At 46.9% G+C, this 19,761-nt stretch overlaps 1 protein-coding gene and 1 pseudogene across 2 annotated transcripts; one reads left to right on the top strand and one right to left on the bottom strand.

The window, feature by feature from the left end:
- Positions 1-1,796: 1,796 nt before the first annotated feature.
- LOC109688470 (small ribosomal subunit protein eS25 pseudogene) lies at positions 1,797-2,237 on the top strand (annotated as a pseudogene).
- Positions 2,121-12,769, bottom strand: Lrrn4 (leucine rich repeat neuronal 4). Of its 2 annotated transcripts, none has more exons than XM_074074378.1 (5): positions 12,523-12,769; positions 10,477-11,143; positions 9,021-9,225; positions 5,632-5,769; positions 2,121-4,157 (listed from the first exon to the last, which is right to left on the bottom strand). In XM_074074378.1, the coding sequence occupies exons 2-5, from the start codon at positions 11,132-11,134 to the stop codon at positions 2,957-2,959; spliced, it is 2,202 nt and encodes a 733-aa protein (XP_073930479.1). In that variant the 5' UTR covers positions 11,135-11,143; positions 12,523-12,769; the 3' UTR covers positions 2,121-2,956. The 2 variants fall into 2 exon arrangements, with proteins under 2 accessions (XP_073930479.1, XP_020022432.2); XM_020166843.2 differs by lacking the exon at positions 12,523-12,769 and adding an exon at positions 12,082-12,479.
- Positions 12,770-19,761: the final 6,992 nt, after the last annotated feature.

Below are 19,761 nucleotides of genomic sequence, written 5' to 3'. Positions count from 1 at the left end.
TATCCAGTCAAAACCTGTTGAGCTGTGTTAAAAATGGAAAGCTTAAAGTAAAACCCATACCTTTTGATGCTATTGTGCATATCAGTGTGCCCCTCTGTTGCTTGCTGTTGCTGGTTTCCCTGTTCCCAGACTAGCAGCTCAGCTGCCCTGGCTTAGAATATTCCAAAGGAACTCTACCACTGAATCATATGGATGAGGTAAGAGGGAATGGAAGGGTGGTGTGTGACCCACTGTTCTTCTTCTGAGACCTCCTATATGGTCTCATAGCTAGGAGATGCTAAGGCTGGCTGACACTGGTGGCTCACACCTGTAATTCTAGCTACTTGAGAGGCAGAGAGGAGGATCGAGGTTCAAATCCAGGCTGGTCAAATAGTTCGTTAGACCTTGTCTTGAAAACACCGAGTATAAAAAACAGGGCTGACAGGGTGGCTCAAGTGGTAGAACCCATGTCTAGTAAGCATGAGGCCCTGAGTTCAAATCACAGTACAGCTTTAAAAAAAAAAAAGGAAAGCTTGTAGTCCTTATGGGAGAAATTTGAACTTTGTTATTCATGGTTTAGTGTTGATATTTGGAGCGATTTGTGGGTTGAACCTGCAGTCTCCCTAGTTTTAAGGTCCATGTCTCCTCAGGTTTCTGAGTACTGAATTGTCATAAAACAAATTCTGCTGTAATTACATTTAATTGAGCAAGTTAAAGCATATATACATGTGTACAGACTAAAACATGACAAATTTATTTTGGTGTGTTCACAGAATAGACTCAGTCGATGGTAGGATAAAATCATTGGGATCATCTAATTATGTGAGGATTTAACACTCACACTTTTGGCTTTTATTTTGTAATTTTTAAGCAGGAACTCGGATAGTTTTTAAATCACTCAGTCCAATTCTCTTGGTTACATATGTGATGAAATTAGGGATACATTTTAGAGTTTTGAAAAGCTCTTTCAAAACTTCAAACAGTGGAAATCCATAGTGTAATTCAGTTTTTCAGGCCAAACACGGTGTTTTTACCTTGTTTGGAAGCAAGGTATGTGAGAATCATACTTGGCTTTTTCTTATGATAGAAACGAGTGCTCTTGTGGGTTGAATTGCATTTCCCAAAAAGATATGCTCAAGTCCTCCAGGAATGTGGCCTTATTTGGAAATAGTGTCTTTAACAGCTATGACCAAGTTAGGATGGACATAATGGATTATGGACAGTGGGCCTTAATCACATAACTAGTGTCTTTCTAAGGAGGGAAATTTGACATAGACACAGAATGCCATGAGATGATGGGGGTCAAGGTTGGAGCCATGTTTTCAAGCCAAGGAGCTCTGAGGAATGCTGCCAACCATCAGAAGCTAGGAAAGGGGTGTGGAATGAGTCTCCCCAAGCCTCTGGGAAGACCCAACCCTGCTGATGATAGTCTTGATTTTGGTCTGAACTGTAAGAAAATAAGTTTCTGTTGTTTTAAGCCACTTAGTTTGTGGTAATTTTTCACAGAGGCCACAGATTTGTTAATAAATGCTGACATAGAAAATTAAACCTAGAAATCTGGCCCCAATTTTAATTTTATAGAATACTTTTTCCCTACATTCATATAAAAGTGAAAAAAAATATAGTAGACACTCCACACCAAGACACAAATCATAAATACACTGATAGATTTGGGAGTGGAGATGGTCTGACTTTTAGGGAGAACCCAGAGATTCTCTTTTTGCCTGTTTCTCCCCTCTAATTAAAAAAAGTTCTGAGCTTTTTGTCCAGCATCTTAGTGAGGCTGCAATGGTCGCCATTGCTCCCCAAGATTTTCGATGCCGTCCTAGGACAAGAAGAGGAGGAGAGACATGGGAAAGTTGGCCAAGAAAGAAAAGGACCCAATAAACAAATCTGAGGGCAAGGCCAGATAGAAGTGGTCCAAAGGCAAAATTCAGGACAAGCTCAACAACCTAGTCTTGTTTGACAGAGCCACTTACAACAGATTATGTAAAGAAGTTCCCAACTATAAGCTTGTAACTCCAGCTGTGGTCTCTGAGAGACTGAAGATTTGGGGTTCTCTGGCCAGGGTAGCCCTTCAGGAGTTCCTTAGTAAAGAACGGATCAAATTGGTTTCAAAGCACAGAGCTCAAGCAATTTACACAAGGCATCCTAAGAATGGAAATGCTCCAGCTGCTAGTGAAGATGCATGAACAGGTCCAACCAACAGTACATTTGAAAAAATAAAACTTTATTAAAAAAAAAAAAGTTCCTGAAAGTGAGTTTATTATGCAACCCCTACCTCCTCAAAAGGAATTCATAATACCTTTGTCTACTTTGTCTTGGGTGAAATGCTTAAGTGCTAACATTTAAGCAAACAGCTTTTTCCCAAAAGACCAGTTTTAACTAAACCTGGAAGTACATTTTTTTTTTTTTGCCATACCTGAAAATGCAATTAATAAACGAAAGAAGGCTCTAGGAAAACCACCAGTGGCTCTTCCCCTGGCTTCCAGTTCTTGAGTAACATGAGGAACTTTCGGTGAAAAGACCTAAGGACGCCATCGCCAGTATGGCGGAAGAGGCTGGATTATGTTACTGCTCTGTTTTATCCCTCAGTATCTATTATGCTAGATACTGAGGGTGCACTAAATGCCGAAAAATCCAAAGGAGACAACACAAACATGCCAGGAGCCAAGGGGAGTATCCGGCATGTGGTTTCTGGGAACAGTGTAAAGTTGAAGGAAGAGAAGGCAGTTGTTCCTTGGAGAGAGAAGCAGTTGGTGTGTGCCACAGGCAGGCTACCTTCAGGGGAATTAAAGCTGACAGGACTGGTTTGGGGCCCTCATTTTCCTTACTGCATGCAAAAGAAGGAAGCTGGGCTAATAGAAGGTCTGGAACTTCAGTGGGTAGTCAAACACCAGCTTGTTTGGTTTGGGTGCTGGGATCAAGCCAGAGCCTTGCATTTGCTACATAAGCATTCTATCACTGAGCTACACCCCTAGTAGCTCAAAAAAACATGGTTTTTGAAGTCTACCAGGTGCATGTCATAGTTCTGCCTGTATGGCATCGGGCACTGTCTGCAGAGGAACACGGACAGCACCAGGGTACTGACCAGTAGCAGGCCACTGGCAGCACTCAGCACAGTAAAAATGACCACTGAGCTGGGCTTGGTGGTGAAAGTGACACATGGCCTTCTCCAGTCCGAGGCTCTCAGTGGGCTCAGGCCTGCCCTGTTAGCTGCCAGCACACACACCCTGTAGGTGGTGCCCGGTGACAGCCCATACAACGGGTGCTGCCGGGCAGTGGCATAGATGTCCCCCACCACAGACTGGTTCCCCACCCCACCCTCTGCAGAGTAGAGGATCTGGTACCTGAGCACTACTGAGTTGGGGGCACACCAGTGGATAAGTGCTGATGTGTCCGTCATCTCCAACACCCCCTGCAGCTTGGGAGGGTCCGGGATGGTGTCCTCCCGGCTGAGGCCAGGGCAGAGGCACCGTGAGCGCCTCTGCAGTTCTGCACATGGGATCTGCAGGTGCTTGCAGGGGTGATAATCACATAAGACATTCTGGGGAGGTGCTCCCACCTTTTCCGTGGTCCCCTCTTCCTCTTCACTGTCATCCAACAGCAAGATTGGGATCCCATCCTCCGTAGGACTTGGTTTGGGAGCCTGGGTGGTGATCTGTGTCCTCTGGTGGGGCTGAGACGTGTTCATGGGGTTCTGTGAGGGAGGGAAGGGACCAAGGCGTTTGCTGGCCGGTGGGGTGGAAGCAGGTGAGATACCAGGCTCAAGAACAAGCCTGACAGTTTGTTCTCCATGCTGTGCCCCGGCTGTGGGGGAAGTTCTGAGTGGAAGGCTGTCATAATCTGCTGTAGAGTTGGTAGTGGACAGGGCAGTTCCCTCCCCAACATCATTGTACATCCATGCAGCTTGTGTGAGGGGAGCCACCGTGTGGGAGGGGACCTTGGTGACACTCTGCTGGCCTTCCACAGGCAGAATAGAGTGGACTGTGTCTTGCCCAGTGGAGAGACCCTGTGTCAATGGTGCATAAGCTAAGCTGTCCACATGGGGTGGGGTTGAAACCGGGAGGCTGGTGTTTTGATTAGACTTGCACACACCAGGCAGCTGGGAGAGGGAAAGAGGAGCTGAGAAGGGGACTCCAGATCCCACCACTGGTATGCACACAGTGTCTTCTGCCCTAGAGGGGAAGCCAAACAGTTAGAAAATGTCTAGCTTTGGGGCTACTTTCGGCTGGGCTTTGAATCCTCAATATGGATGTCATCTCCTGCCATGCCCCTGTCAGCACATCTCTGCCAGGTAACAGCTAGAACACAGTACACACTCCACGTGTGTCACTACACTGACTCTCAGGAAGACTTTGGAGGAGGTTCCTATCACTCTCATTGGGTAGTTCAGAAAGAGGAACTAACTACCCAAAATCCATGGCTAGCAAATGGCAGAGCCCAAACTGGGGGCGGGCACTGTGAGGGGCATATCCACATTCTCTAAGGGTAGTCTATTGTTCTGTTCTCATCTGTCTGCTTCCTAGCAGTGGTAATGTACTCATACTAGTTCTAACATTTCTGAGCACTTGCCATGTGCTGGGTACTATTCTTCACACTTCTATCAACCAAGTTAATTTGTACTACCTTATGAGGTAGGTGCTATTCTCCCCATTTTATAGACAAGGCAGTAGGGGTAAAGAGAAGTAATTCAGCCAAATCAACAATATTAAATGAACTGAAGCCATCAGAGTCTCTGGCTCCTATCTGCACTCTCAACCTCTTCATTAATGCCATGATGAGACTTCTCACTGCAAAGAGACTGGATGCTTGCCTTTGGGAGCAAAGTGAAGAGGGTGATGTAGAATGAACCCCACATCACAGTCAGGCTTGGGTGGGAGGTGAGAAAACCCTACAGCATGAGGGTTGACTCAAGAGGAATGATTAGGTGATGGATTTTGCTCAGGATGGGACATGGCGCTAGCACCCCAGCCTCCATCTTTCCCAGCCAACTGCCTTCCATCTTTCTTAAGAATTCTTTTTTTCCTGTCCTATGAGATAGCTTCTTAAGCCTACTAGCCTTGGGCTGAATGTCCTAGGAGCAGGAAGTGAGACTCCATCTTGAGTGTTCAAGGGCCCAGTGGTAAAGAACACAGATTAGGAAGAAGATAGATCCTGCTTCCTCTATCCAGAAGCTGCATGAATTTAAGCAAGTTCCTTACTTACTTGGGCCCCGTTCTCCTTGTCTATAAAATGGAACAATGGTACACCTATTTCAGCAGAGACAAGCTAACTGTTCACTTAACCCACTTTCTTTTCCCCCTGGGTACATGGCAGACCACATTGCCCAACATCCTTTGCAGTTAAGGGTGACCTGTTGACAGACTCCTGGCCAATGAATGTGAGTGTAAATCATAAGCAACCACCTCCCAGCCTGGCCCATTAAAATTTCCCAAGTCAGTTCTTCCATGTACTTTGGCCTTTCCGGCGGGCTAGAATGGGGGGTAGAGCTTCCATCACTACAGAGCGTGACTATGTTGGGGGAGGGCTGCCTTGCCCAACACTGTCCAATGCCTAGCAAGGGCACATGAACAAGTTGTAAACTGGGACAACTTCAACTCACCAACGCTAACCCTCAACCCTCAGCCATCTGCTTTGTAAATGTGTTACCTGCTTAAGACAGTTCTGTTTGCATCCATGAGGAGCCAGGACAACTCACAGCTACAAGTGAGAGGGTTTCCAAAGAGGTTGACTGTTAGGACCTGGGAGGAATTCACTGTCCAAGGAAGGAAGGAACTCAAGTTGCAGCTGAAAGAATACACACCAAAAATCTATTAAGCCAGACTTTTACAAATGGATTGAAAATGTTCCGGAGAGCAATCCGGTGGTGTCATGGACAAACCATTCTGTTAGGTATTTAAATAAAACCCTTAATGACTAAGGTTCATTTTTGCCAACCCAATTCAGTCAATGTCATCCCTCATATGAAAGAGGGTAATACCCCTTTGCCAACTGGTTATATCAGAAAGATTCTGTGATGATGAAGGCACTTATAAATATAAAATCTTCTCATCAAAGTAGGTATTGTTATTATAGACCAGGGCAGGGGATCAAATCCAGGGCCTCATACTTGCTGGGCAAGTCTTCTACCATTGAGCTACACTCCAACCCAACATTCTCAATGAGATCTCTATTGCATGTATGCTATTGTAATTGGACAGGAGCTGATGACACACAATATCAGTCATTTAGAAGATGCCTCACTTAGCTCTTGCTAAGTAGACTATCACCAAAATTTAGTTGTTTAAGGCAATAATTAATTTTTTCTCTGTCATGATTCTGTGGGTTGGCTTCATGGTTCCTGTAGTCTGGGTCAGCTCAGCTGGGGCTGAATGATCTAAAATGGTCTCATATATATGGAGCCTGAATGGGGTGTGCCAAGACCTCTTCATGTACCACTTGGGAGGCCAGCCTGGACCTTCACATGGTAGTGGAGGGGTCCCCACCAGCAAGAGAGGATAAGCACTAATGCTCAACTGGTTTCTAGTTTGTGCCTACATCACATTTGCTAATATTCCACTGGCCTAAGCAAGTCATATGGTCGTGTCCAACTTCAAGGTATGGAGAAATAGACACCAACTTTTTATGGAAGGAGCACAGTCACACTGCAAAGGGGTGTGCCTACAGGGATGGGAGGAATTACTGTGGGCATTTTGGCAAATAGACCTTCACATCCAGCAATGGAAGATCTTCTCCTGGCTCTCTCCCCTTTCTTCCATAAGGCCACACAGAGTATTTGGCCTCAACTCTCTCTACTCTCTGAGTCTCTTGGCTATCCCAAATTCTGCTTCCTTTACAAACACTCAGAATTCATCATGAGCAACATCAGCTCTGCTTTACCTTCATGTCCCTTCTGGCCCAAGGATGGCTTTTGGCTTTTGCTTTCCTCCATCTGTCTGTGAGCCTGCCCCCACCTCCTTCTGTTCAGAGGCTGACACTAATGTCCTGGGTGAGGAAGGACATACCACCAGATCTGTGGGCAGGTGAAAGTCATCACATCTGGAATAATAGCTATGTGTGTGGTATTGAAACTTAAGCAAACCCACATAGACAAGACTTACCTTTAGAGCTATGGATCAATCATGTTTTTCCTGAAGAAGCCTCTCGGATCCAATCTGATGGGTCATTACCTCCACCTACTTTATAGCACAGCACACGGAGTGTGCCTCTGCTATTGACCACAATGTGTTGTGATCAATATAACTGGCCGATGTCTGCTGCCTCTACTAAATTGTGACATAGTAGGACCTATGTCATTATCACCATCTTTACCATGACCACCACCAACAGCATCCTCACCACCACCATTATTATCCTACCATCATCCTCACCACCATCATTGTCATTATATCACTGCCATCACCTCTACCATCATCTTCATTAATTGTATAGGACACCTACCCTATGCCAGAAATGGCGTTCCGTGCTCCACATGTACTACCCTTTCTTCCCTCATGAAAAGCCCCAAAGTGAAGTATTATTACCATACCTCTTTTACAGATAAATAAACTTCACGTTTGTATTCTGACACTTCACATAGTTTTTGGATTTTTATCAAGCTCAAAGGAGTCAGAGTCAGAGATGTAAAGCATTTTCCCTCACAACATGGTATGCTATCTTTTGAATGAAGGAACAAAATGAATGAATGGTTCTGGTTTGCTTTGGACGACTATTGATCCTTTCAGGAGAATAATTTCATTTTTAGTGACTGTGTTGAGTAAAAGAGAATTAAGAAGACATGTCCCTAGACATCCCAGGGATTTTCTACCAATAACAAAACTTTCATCCAGTGATATTGCAAGACTCTTCGGTGCTTTCACAACACTATCTCATTGGCAGGTAGAGAGGTATTCCTACTCTTTCTTTATTAATTGAAAAATGTCAGGCTCCAAGTATAATATTTTATACATGGCCAATGCATAGAAAAAAGCTGTTAAATAACAGGATGTTCAAAGTGGGGCTGTTTCAGGCTCAGTTTCAACAAAGACTATAAAAAGCTGACAGCGTTGAGTGGGGTGCTGAGGATGGCCGTATCCTAAAATGAGATGCTAGGCCCCTTATGTAGGACAAGAGAATAGACTGTGAAATGGGTTTTGCTGGAGCAATTATCTACCTTCAAACTCTATGAGAAGGGGTCAGAAGGTAGAAGAGGTTGGGCAATGAAGACCGATTTGGAAACTGTCCAAATCCCCATCCCCAACCACAACATAGGAGAGAAAAGAGCCTTCTCAATCCTTGAGCCAAACTGGGGGAGGGAAGTCCTCAGGACTACAGATATCCCTTGGAACCTGGGTGATACAAAGAACTTGTATGAATCACACATGAGAAATCTAAAGGTAAGTGGCTGGACAAAGCTAGCCGGGAAAATGGGGAATTGACTACTTTGGGACTAACAACAAAACGAAGCTGCCTGCTTTTTAGGGCATAAATGTGGGCCTTGAGGAACAGAGGTGGCCTGGGGTCATCTTCAGAGGGATGCTGCCCTTCCTGTTAGATGTCAAATCACCAAAAAAAAAAAAAAAAAAGTCAAGTCACTGGTGCTCCTGGGCACAAGGGTGAGTGTAGGGGACACACTGGACATCTACCAGGCCAGAGGCCTTTCTACCCCCTCAGCTTTCTTCCCTAGGCCCACTCAAACCCTGGAAGGGACTGAATTCGCATAACAGGTGGGGAAGGGGGAGAATTCAGTAGGGTGGATGCCTGGTGTCCCCATCCCCTCCTCCACTGCAAATTTCTCAGCCTGGGTTTAAAAGAAACTAAATGCATAAGACTTTGGAGTTTTAATATTACTACATAGAGTTTCTGGTCCTTAGGCTGGATGGACCATCTGGGACCTGCCCAAGGTATCACCCAAAAGATGAGGAACAGCAGAACCCCAGAGAGGATTTGGAAGAACAGTAGGAGAAAAATCAAGGTCCCATTTGTTCTATAAAATACAACAAATAGTGTAACAAGCAAAAATCAATCATGTGATTAAGATGTGCCTTAGGAACACTTACTTCTGAAGCAGAAGGATCTGTAGATGAGGAGTGTCTTGAAAGATATGTGTGGGAACAGAAGTAAGTGCTGAGGAGTCTTGACAATCCAGCTGCCGCAGGTTGGGGGTCATCTTGAAAATGTCTCCCTCTAGGACCCTCAGCCTGGGCATCTTCCTCAGGAAGAGGGACATGAGCTTCGGCAAGTCTCTGATCCAGCGAGACTCCACTGAAAACACAGTGGGGAAGATGTCAATCACTCAGAAAGACTCAAACCTAGGGGGACAGCACATCATTTAGGAAACAACAATGCTGGGTGCTGGTGGCTCACACCTGTAATCCTAGCTACTCAGGAAGCAGAAATCAGTTGGAAGCCAGCCCGGGCAAATAGTTCTCGAGACCCTATCTTGAAAATACCCATCATAAAAAAGGCTGGCGGAATGGCTCAAGGTGAAAGCCTTGAGTTCAAGCCCCAGTACCACAAAAAAAAAAAAAAAAAAAAAAAAAAAGAAAGTGGTAGGACCAGTGTCAAAGAAGGTCACTGGCACAGTTGATGGTTTTGGGAATCTCAGAAGCATGGCATTTCATCTGAAAAGACCACCATGGATACCCATCCTTCCTTTCTTCAAGCCCAAGTTGGCTAAGGTCAAAGAGGAGAATGATTGGCCCAAGGCCACACAGCTGAGAAAGGACATTGTCTTCAAGCCCACTACTTCCTTCCCTGCCCTCTGGTAACCAGACATCACTCCAATGGCCCAAAGGAGTGGGAAGCTTTTAAGGAACATAAGGAGGATAGCAGAAACAAGGCTGGAGAAGGCTTGGAAACTTAATTTGGTGGCTCTCTCCCAAAGAATGGAGAATGTGCCTCTTGCCTTCTGAATTTCCCACTCGTGCTCTTTTTTCCTTTTTGTGGTGGAATAGGTGGTTATAGATATATGAATTGCTTCTTAAAACCAGTAAAACCGACTTTATGAATCAAAGTCAGTTTTAATGACTCCACTTCCTAGCCAATGGAGTAGAAGAATCAGTGAGTTCATCTTCCCACCACCCACTTTACACTGTCTGTTGGTGCCAAGTTCATCCATTCACAACCAGTTGCAAAGCCAGGGCTTGTCTCCATTCTACAAGGATTTATCCAGCCATGCAGGGAAACAGCAGAACACAGTGGCTAAAGTTTTGAGCTCGGGCTGCAGAATGGCTAGGTTTGGATTTAAGGTCACCAAGCACTTAATGACGGGTGAGACTTCGGTCAAGTGGTTCCACCTTTCTGTGCCTTGGTTTCCTCGCGTGTATAACGGACATTGTGACAGTTCACACCTCTCAGGGCACAAGAGGTTAAAGCCTGCGTGGCGCTTCGAACAGGGTCCGTGTACTAGAAAATGCCGCTGGTGTTCTTTTTGTTGTTGTTGAACCCCTGGAAAATCACAGTCCTCCCCCCGGAAGGGCTCTGCACTCAGGACCGCTGACAACTCAGACTCACCTCGTTCCAGGTACGTGCCACTGAGGTCCAGGACCTCAAGCGTGGCCAGGGGCTCTCCGCCCGCTCCGGTGAACGCCTGCTCAGAGATGCCCCCTTGGGCGCTGTGGCCCAGCGCGCTGGAGGACAGGTTGAGGAGCTGCAGCGCCGGGAAGCAGGCGAAGGCCCGCGGCTGCAGCACCTGCAGCGGGTTCCCGGCGAGCACCAGCGCGCGGAGGCTGCGCAGCGCTGGCCCCGCGCACGGTGGCAGGGCGGCCAGCAGGTTGTAGCTGAGGTCCAGCGTGTGCAGCCCGGCTGGCATCCTGCGGCCCCAGCGCAGAGTGGCGATGCGGTTGTGGCGCAGCGTCAGCACCTGCAGCTCTGTCAGGCGGCCGAGTTCTGATACGCTCAGCGCGCGCAGCAAGTTGTGGCTGCCATCGAGGCTGCGCAGCGTGCGTGCCAGGCAGCCGGGGAGTCGTTCCAGGCTGCGGTTCGTCAGGATCAAAGTGGTGGAGCCCGCAGCGGGGAGCCCCTCGCAGGGCGAATCTGTGCTGTTGCTGCCACTGCTCTCCGAGGGATCTTGCTGAGTGAGTCGGAAGAGCGGGACCCTCTCCTGGAGAGGCCCCGCTCGGTTCTGGCGCCACAAGGTCAGCAGCCACAGCTGCAGCAGGATCAATCGCATGGCGAGTCTCTGGGGAAAAACAGCCGACAGCCCATTAAATCCAACGGAAACCCCAAACGAAGGGCAAATATACCCTCCCATAGAATTCTGAGGAGGCGCACAGGTCCTGCATGTTCCCTGAAGAGCACATTCCCAGCGTTGCGTCGCAGGGTGCCCAGTGACTTTTCTCCTTCCCGCTTTCCCGGAACCACCTCTCCCACTTGCACTGTAATACCTCTTGCTCTTCCATCTCTAAGAGATGCCCTTCGTTCTTCTTGCTGGAGGCCTCCCTCATCTGTTCACTCTGGGACTGAATCTCAGTAACCCCCTCTGTTTTCCTGTCCCCATTCCATGAGCTTCTGCAGAGACTGTCCCCCTTTCCCTTTGAACTCCCCAGGTAGAGAGTGGCAGCTCCATTAACTCGAACACCCTCAGCTGGGAGACGCTGTGCTGGGATTAAAATCGTGGGACTGGAGGAAGATTTCGTTTCCGTTTTTCTCATTATAAATGCCCTAAGTGAGTCCCAGTTGACAGAAAGTAGTTCTGGGGTCCCTTTTGGGAGAGAGAGCTCAGGGTTGCTTTCAGGAGAAGAAAGAAGCCCCTAAACCACCGTGAGACTGAGAACCTCCTTCCACATAGGTCCCACAAAAGCCAGGCCCCCAGTGTCAGCCCTTTCCTTCAGGGATTGCTGATAGCTGCTAGGTGTGAGTTACTGGAGAACCCAGGATAACAGAGAAAGTTGCCAGGGGCTGGCTTGGAAGTGGCAAGCTACTTCTAAGCAGGCCTTGAAGTGCCTGCTTGATATCCCCCTGTTCTTCCTCCCTGGCTCTCTGATTGCCAGATCGCTGAACAACTATCCAGGCTTCAGGGGAAGGAGCTCCCTCTTGCTAGTTTGGGGTCAATGCAGTGAGAAACACCCTGGAGATTCAAGCTAGGAGTTTACTCATCCAGCAGTATATCACACTCACCTGAAGCTGCCCTTTTGGAGTGTGGCACTCCTGGAGCCCCCTTTACAGTCCTCAATCTTGTTTCATATATCCCAGGAACCAGTGATTTAGACAGCAGCTCAGCTACAAATGCCAGAGAGAGGCCTGCCTCTCAGCTTTTCCTCCCCCTCCCCATCTACTGAGAGGGTCTGAGATACTCCAGTTCTCCCTCCCAAGGCCCTCCTTCCCCACCAAGATCTTGTTGTCTTTAGCCAATACTCTCATTGCTGGTATTTCTCCTCCCCGCTCTGGGGCCTGCGCCTGCCCCTTTCTAGGCCTGACACCTCCACCCAGTCCTTCCCATCTTCATCTTTCCTTACTCCACCTTTCCCAGGCATGAGGAATGAAGAGTCAGAGTTGGCAGTGAGGGCTAATGGCGCAGTGAGGGCTAATGGCGCAGTGAGGCAGGGGCAGCTCTGTCACCTCTCAGGAATCCAATCCTCTCTGCCAGGTGCTTCCCATTTCCTGGGAAGGTTGGAAGCTGAATGGTAAGCCAGTAGAGGAGGAAGACTGCTCTTCCAGGTCTAGAGGAAGACTCCTAGAGATCCACAGGAAATTGATAGGAGAGAGGATCCTGAAAGGTGTCTTCTGGCACGTACAGCTCAAACTAGATCCAGAAAGCCCCAAGAAGAGTTTGTTTGGTTGCTCTGAGTGCTGGTGTTTGTCTTTCATACAGGGTGGGAATAAGTAAAGAGAGCAGAAATGCGGAAAGAGCGTTCCTGCCCCGAGGCTGGGATGGTGGATCCTGATTACCAAAAGCCTCAGGTCTCCCTGAGATATGAGGAGGGAACATGAGATTTGTCTACAAGGCCTCTGTTTAGAGCAGACAGCACTGTTTTCCCCCAGAGCTCCAGAGCAGAGATGGCTCATGTCACCTGAAGGCCTTTCTTTAATTTGCACCCCTCCCTTCACACAGGCCCACTAGGGGGTGCTGGGAGCAGGCTGATTATCCCCAGCTAAGACACCACACCCCCACCCCTGCACAGACCCTGAAACCAGAACTTTGCATCTTTCCGCCTGTCACTCCTTATCTGCGCAGCCCTGAGCAACCCCAGGGCACCTTGGAAAGGTTTCTGCTGGGTTGATTGGATAATTGGAAGTCTCGGTTTCCTTTGAGGCCATCTCCAAATATCCAAGGATATTTTTGAATACTTTTCAGTCTGGTGCCTCCCAGGGCCTTGCTGTTCAGAAGCAGCCGGTCATCTCCTTGAGCTGGGGTAGGGGAGCCTGGTCTGTGATGCCTTACCTGTGGGGCCTATGCAGTTACCACACAGGAGTCTGGTCCCTGGCCTTAGAGGTATACAGAGCCATGGGTAATCAGGGGACTAAGTAGGAGGGGAAGTTGTGGGAAAGGTGCGAAGGTGGCAGAGGAAGGGGGTTGATTCAGAGAGACCAGCCTTTGGCCCTTTGGGAGCTGTGGCAAGGCCCTTAATCCTGCCTTTGCACAGAGAGCTCTCTACACAAGAATCAAAGCTTCTGGTTTTCCTCAGAATTAAACTGAGGAGTGACCAGGTGAGGAGAATGACTTCCCTGTGGCCTGCAGGGGATTGTGGAGTCCAGGCAGGGCTGACCAGATAGGGGGAAGTTGAACCCACTGAAACTCACTCTGTTCAAATAGAGTGCCTAAGAAGGAAGAGGGTTGATGCACCAGAAAGGCCTGTAAGATAAGGCCACAGGGAGTGACGTCAGCAGTGCTCCTCTGTGCACCAGTTGGGCAAGGGGTGTGGAGAGGTTCTGCCTAAAGAACTCTGAGATCATTCCCCTGTGCTTGTCTAGAGCCCAGGCTCTCTTGGTTACCTTCCTTGCTGGCTATGCATCAGAGTGCGAGGACCTGGCCTGGGTAGCTTGATGGATAGTGCTGTCTGAGCTTGGTCCTCTGGGTTGCTCTGGTCTTCTTCAGTCCTAGCAGACACATCCTTAAGGGCTGGCTAGTCAGGCTCCTGAGCTGGGAGGTTGATGGAAGTTCCTGCATGGGTTTGTTTATGGTCCATCCTCAGGAAATGGATTGCCTAGTGGGTAGTACGTTCTGCTTGTCATCACTTCCCTCTTTACAACTGAGTACTTACTGTAGTCAGACCTCATTCCATATGCATTATCATAGTGAATTCTCTTTAGTACTGACTGTGATTCCCAAATTACAGATGGGAAACTGAGCCTCCCAGAGGTTGACTAGGTTCTGCGGCATACCATCTGACTTGATCATTGCACTCAGTTGCTCTCCATGAACCTCAACTTTTGACCATGTCATATTCCTCTTTAAGCACAAGAATACCTTTTTCAAATAATTACATAGATACAAAGCATTTGAAATGCTGGGACAGTTCAGAAATGTCCTTTTGTAGTTGGGCAGTTCATTCTCAGGATACACAGTGCCTACTTCTTGGGTTACTGGGTACAGGATTGAAGATTCCTAGGAAGGACCACTTGGGCAGTGGACCTCTTGGGGACTTCCCCAGCCCTCTTTTACAGTCTCTTCTCTTCTTTTAGCACTTTTTGGAGGTCAGAAAAGATGGCAGAAGTGTTTGTCCCCTCTTAGGACCAAAAGGATGTGTCTTTCCAATGCTACACTACATGCCATGCCCCATCCTGTCCTCTGTGCCTTTCCTTGAGCTGTTCCCTTGTCTGGGTGTTCCCTCCATCTCTTGATCAACTTCCTCTCCATTTTAGCTCACTCCTCTATACCTAGTGTGGGTTTCCTCAAAAGAAGACCCTGAACTAGGGACTAGGATATGGTGAATTTATTTGAGAGGCAATCCCAAGCAGAACAGAGAGGCAGTCTGACAGTGTGTTGATGAGTTAGTAGCTGTCATGGGCAATGGGACCTGAGTTGCACAGGGAACACTCTGAGTGATATGTAGAGCACACCTCGATTGTTCCACCAAGTGGTGAGGCAGGAGAATTCATCCCCTGGATTCTGCTTATTGTTGATTTCTCCTGCTGCTTTAACCTCCAGGCACCCTGAGCATGGAGTGCTATGGGATGTGGGTGGATACTGACAGTACCTGCTATAGCTCCCATCAAGATTTCACCAAACAGACCGTCCTTTTCTTCCCCCAAGCTGTGTTAGGTGCTGTTCCCTGGTGTTTTGTCACAGGTGACACTGGCTACAGGCCATCAGGTGATTGACATGGTTCTTCCATCCCGTAGGACTGAACCTCCTGAGAAATGGGCAGCATTGTTCATGTATTAGCCCCAGAGCACAGGGCAGAGTGGGAAAAGGCCTGACAGGATGTGGTGGGTCATGTTGTTCCCCTAGCGTCTGGGGGTAGATGGGGCAGGACTCAAAATAGGACAAATGAAGTTCAAGTGCCTGAGATTTACAATCTAGGTCCTCTAGCAACTCAGCATTGAGAAAGGTTAAGGTGAGGGTGGAGGTGGCGGAGGGAGAAAATTGAGTCACAAAGAGTTTTGCAATCAGATTCCAAAATGCTCATTGCTCTCTGGAGGAATTTCTCTTAGAAGATCACAAGGTTACAATGTTAGAAAAGCATAGGCACAGGGAAAGAGCCGAGTGTGTACACTTGCCTACATTTCTTCTCTGGAAGTAGATAAAAATCAGGGCCATTGATCCTTGGGTTTAGAAGGGACTTTAGAATTTGTCTGGTGCTGCCTTGTTCTGTCATTTTAGAGGGAGAACACTGAGTGCCACAAAGGGAAATTGGCTTGAGTGAGGTTACATAGTGGGAGTTTCCAATCATTCAGTGAGAAGGATCGATGAGCTAATTTTCACAATTCCTTCCTGAACTTGTTTGCATGGTTGTCCCAGTTTTACCTTCCCTGGCACATTACAGTGCGGGCTCCACAGTTACTAAGTCCACATACCTGGTGAGTGCCAGGCATTGGGAAAAATTCTAGGAGTTTCAATGCCTTCTGACCTGTCCCACTGAGAACTTCAAGAATACATACTCATAATACAGATTGCCCAAGAGACTCTGTAAAGGGGTCTTGTCTGGCTCTTTCATAGCTATGGTGGTTTGGGATGGAGTGACAGGGGCTGGCTCAGGCGACAGGTGACTGCTTAGCCAGCCTTCCAAGCCCTGCCCTCCAGATGCCCAGCTGGCTCTGCTGCAGGTTCTTCCCCCAAATGGTGGAGTTGGAATGTACATTTTTCTCTGACACCAGAGATAACACCCAAGGAACGGGAGGGTGATCGTGGGAGGAGATGGTACCAGGTTGTTGAGTCTCCGGGAAGAGCCCACTGTCCAGGAATGGAATGCAGCAAAGAGGTTTTCAAGTGCTGGGGACTGAGATATAGAAGTGGGCTCCCTACAATGGCCAACCTTCCTGCAAGAAAAATGATCTTGAGGAAATAAAATAGTCATGGGTTGAGACTCAGGCCTATTTTACTATTGAGATGTCACTTGCTTCCAATAAGATTTCAACAAGGGGATTTGTAGAATGCTTAGAATACTGCAAAAAAGTATGTTTTGAGATCTTTTAAAAATCCATAGTGGAGGAGAAAAGATTCAAACTGAAAGGGAGGTCAGACTTAAGACTTCCACTTACTTTGCACATGGCTTTAGGAAATAAGATGAGACAGAGGGTAAGTTGTTTTTACAAACCATGTTCTAGAACTTACTATGGCCAGAGGCAACACACTGTAGTGGGGACACAGGATGCTGGATTCTTATCCCAACTTGGCTCCCATTTTACTTAGTACAATGTCTGTAAGTGTATCTGAATCATCTGTAAATAAATGAATTGGTGTAGCAATTCAGCACACATCCTGAGGACACACCAGTACATGCACTGGGTGCTCACACAACAAATGGGGGAAAGATGAGTGAGACTTGGACCCTGCCCTCAAGTAGGTCTAGAAGGAACAGAGGACAGAAACCATCATGTGTAGTGTGAGCCCACCATCAAGTCACAAAAAGGTGGCTTGATGTCACCTTTTAACTTGGGAACGTGTTCAGTTTGTCTCCTGCTGCGCTCCGTATCTGCCAGATATAATACACATGCTGCAGTTTGGAGATGAAATGTCCCCCAAAGGCCCATGTGTTGATGACTTTGTCCCCAGTTCCTGACACCACTGGGAGGTAGTGGAACCTTTAAGAGAGGTCGGGCCTAGTGGAAGGGAAGTCAGGCCATTGGGGATGTGCTCTGGAAGTAGATGTTGGGATCCTTGCTCCTTCTCTTTCTCTTTCTTTGCTTCCTGGCTACCATGAGATGAGCACATTTGTTCTGGGACATGCAGCTGCCATGATGTGTTTCCTCACTAAAGACCCTAAAGCTTGGTCCAATGGGTCAACTGACCATGAACTGAAACCTCTGAACTGTAAGCTAAATAAACCTTTCATCCTTGTCAATTGATTACCTCAGATATGTTGTTACAGTAATAGAAAACACAATGTGCTTAAGAGATACATGCTGAATGAGTGTTTATTAATTGTTTTCTTCCCTTTGTCTACTCTCGATATTTATTTATTTATTTCAGTGCCAGAAATTGAACCCAGGGCTTTGCACACATGCTAGGCAAGCGCTGTACCACTAAGCTACAACCCCAGCCCCTTTCTTCTGTTTCTAGTCAGTTGGATTTCCTTATCAGAAGTTTACGAAGTCAGTTTTCTTTTTTGCCTGTGTATTTAGATTTCTCACATGTTAAGGAAAACTCTTTCAAAAGAAAAGTACCCTAGATGCACAAACAAAGCAATGATTTGGAATCATTCCCATGGCAACTTAGATGTGTGATGCGAATATTCAATAACACTGTGTTGAATGAAGAAATGCATGTTGTCCAGTAAACATAGGAGTATGTGCCTAGCATCATTACTCAACATGGAAACGCAGATGCAGGCTACAACGAAATACAACTATGTACCACCCAAATGGCCAGAATTGAATGAAACAAAATAAAACTAAAAACAAAATAATACTAACACTCAGTGTTTCCAAGGATGAGAAGCAAAAAGAACTCCTATGCACTGCTTGCTTTGGAAAACTTTTTGGCAAGATCTATGAATACTAATTGTCTTCTGTACTGCTCAGTAAACACAATCCTGGGTTTATACTCAAGGGAAATAAGTGCATATAGCCACCAAAAGGATATTTACAACAACTTTATTCATAAATACTCAAACTGGAAACAACCACAAAGGCTTTATAAATAGGAAAATGGGTGCATCAGGAGGAATAGGTAGGAGGATCACAGTCCCAGGGCATCCCTAGGCAAAAATGCAAGATTCTGTCTGAAAAATAACTAAGCAGAAAGGGCTAGATTTGTGGCTCAAATGGTACAGTGCTTGCCTAGCAAGCATGGGGCTCTGAATTCAAAGCCCAATTCCACTAATAATGATAACAGTAATAGTAATAGTGAGAATAATAATAAAGCTGGTGTGATGGCTCATGTCTGTAATCCTAGCTACTTGGGAGTGGAGAGCAGGGGGTCTTAGTTTGAGGCCAGTGGTGCAAAATGTTTGTGAGATCCTCTTTTCAACCAATAAAAAGCTGGATGTGGTGGCATAAACTTGTCACCCCAGCTACTCAGGAAGTGTAAATAGGAGGATCTCAATCCTCCTAGGCATAAGTGTTAGAGACCCTATCTCAAAAATAACGAAAGCAAGAAGGACTGGCGGCATGGCTCAAGTGGTAGGATGTCTGACTAGTAAGCACAAGGCCCTGATTCAAACTCCAGTACTGCAAAATAAATATTAAAAAAATAAAAACAGATGAGCAACACACCAGTGGCTCATGCCTGTAACCCTAGCTACTCAGAATACAGAGCTCAAGAGGATCGTGGTTTGAAGCCAGCCCTGGGCAAATAGTTGGAGAGACCCTATCTTGAAAAAAACCATCACATAAAAGGCCCAGGGGAGTGGCTCACATGGTAGAGTGACTGTTTAGCAAGCATGAGGCCCTGAATTCAAACCCCAGTGCCTTGCCAAACAAACAAACAAACAAAACAAAAAACAGATGAATCACAAGATGTTGAAGGAATGGGCAATTCAGTACGGCAGGAGGACAGCAGGGCTATGGAGGAGAGTAGGGAGAAGAAATTGGAAAGGTTATTTGGGGTCGTGTCCCAAAAGGCTCTGTACTATCCACATGTCTTATGTTATCCCTCCTCTGGCCACTTGGTAGGGTTGTGTTTCTTGGCCCTCATGACTGGGGGGAGAGAGGACATGTCTCCATGCTTTGCTCTGCCAATGAATGTTAACAGGAAGTAATGTGTGTCACTGCTGACATGCATTCTAGTCATTACCATGAGATCCTCTTGAGCTCTTTCTTCCACTCTGGCATGACGATTGACGCCATCTGGATGGTGGCTGCTCCATCGCCTGGATCTCTAGGAAGACTGGAACTCCCTGTGGGCCGAATACATGGATATGTCATGTGAGAAATCAACCTTTGTGGTTTTAGGTTGCTTATTACCACAGCACAGCCTGTTTATTTGGACTGATGCAGGCCTTGATTATGGTGTCAGTTTCACTCGTTCATTCATTAACACAGTAAGTATCAGTTCTGCACTTGATACTGTTCTAAATGCTGGAGCAGATGTAATTCCTCTTCTCAAGAAGTTTTCATCCTGCTGATGAATACAGACAATGAGTAAATAAATGAGCATGATAGCTACAAATTGCATAAGTGTTTTGAAGGAAATCATCAGGCCATGTGATTGAAAGGAGCCTGGGAGGAAGGTAGAGATGGTCATCAAGAAGGTTG

This window comes from Castor canadensis, chromosome 5, assembly GCF_047511655.1.
Source record: "Castor canadensis chromosome 5, mCasCan1.hap1v2, whole genome shotgun sequence".
Taxonomy (NCBI): Eukaryota; Metazoa; Chordata; class Mammalia; order Rodentia; family Castoridae; genus Castor; species Castor canadensis.
Note: the sequence above shows the minus strand (reverse complement) of the source record. Positions and strands in the feature narration are given on the sequence as shown.

Bases quoted from the DNA above. Each gene is read 5' to 3' on its own strand.
- Lrrn4 (XM_074074378.1), bottom strand. From the start codon at position 11,134: ATGCGATTGATCCTGCTGCAGCTGTGGCTGCTGACCTTGTGGCGCCAG. The intron at 9,226-10,476 runs GTGAGTCTGAGT...CTGTGTTTTCAG, and splicing joins TGGCACGTACCTGGAACGAG to TGGAGTCTCGCTGGATCAGA. The intron at 5,770-9,020 runs GTAAGTGTTCCT...GTATTCTTTCAG, and splicing joins CAGATCCTTCTGCTTCAGAA to CTGCAACTTGAGTTCCTTCC.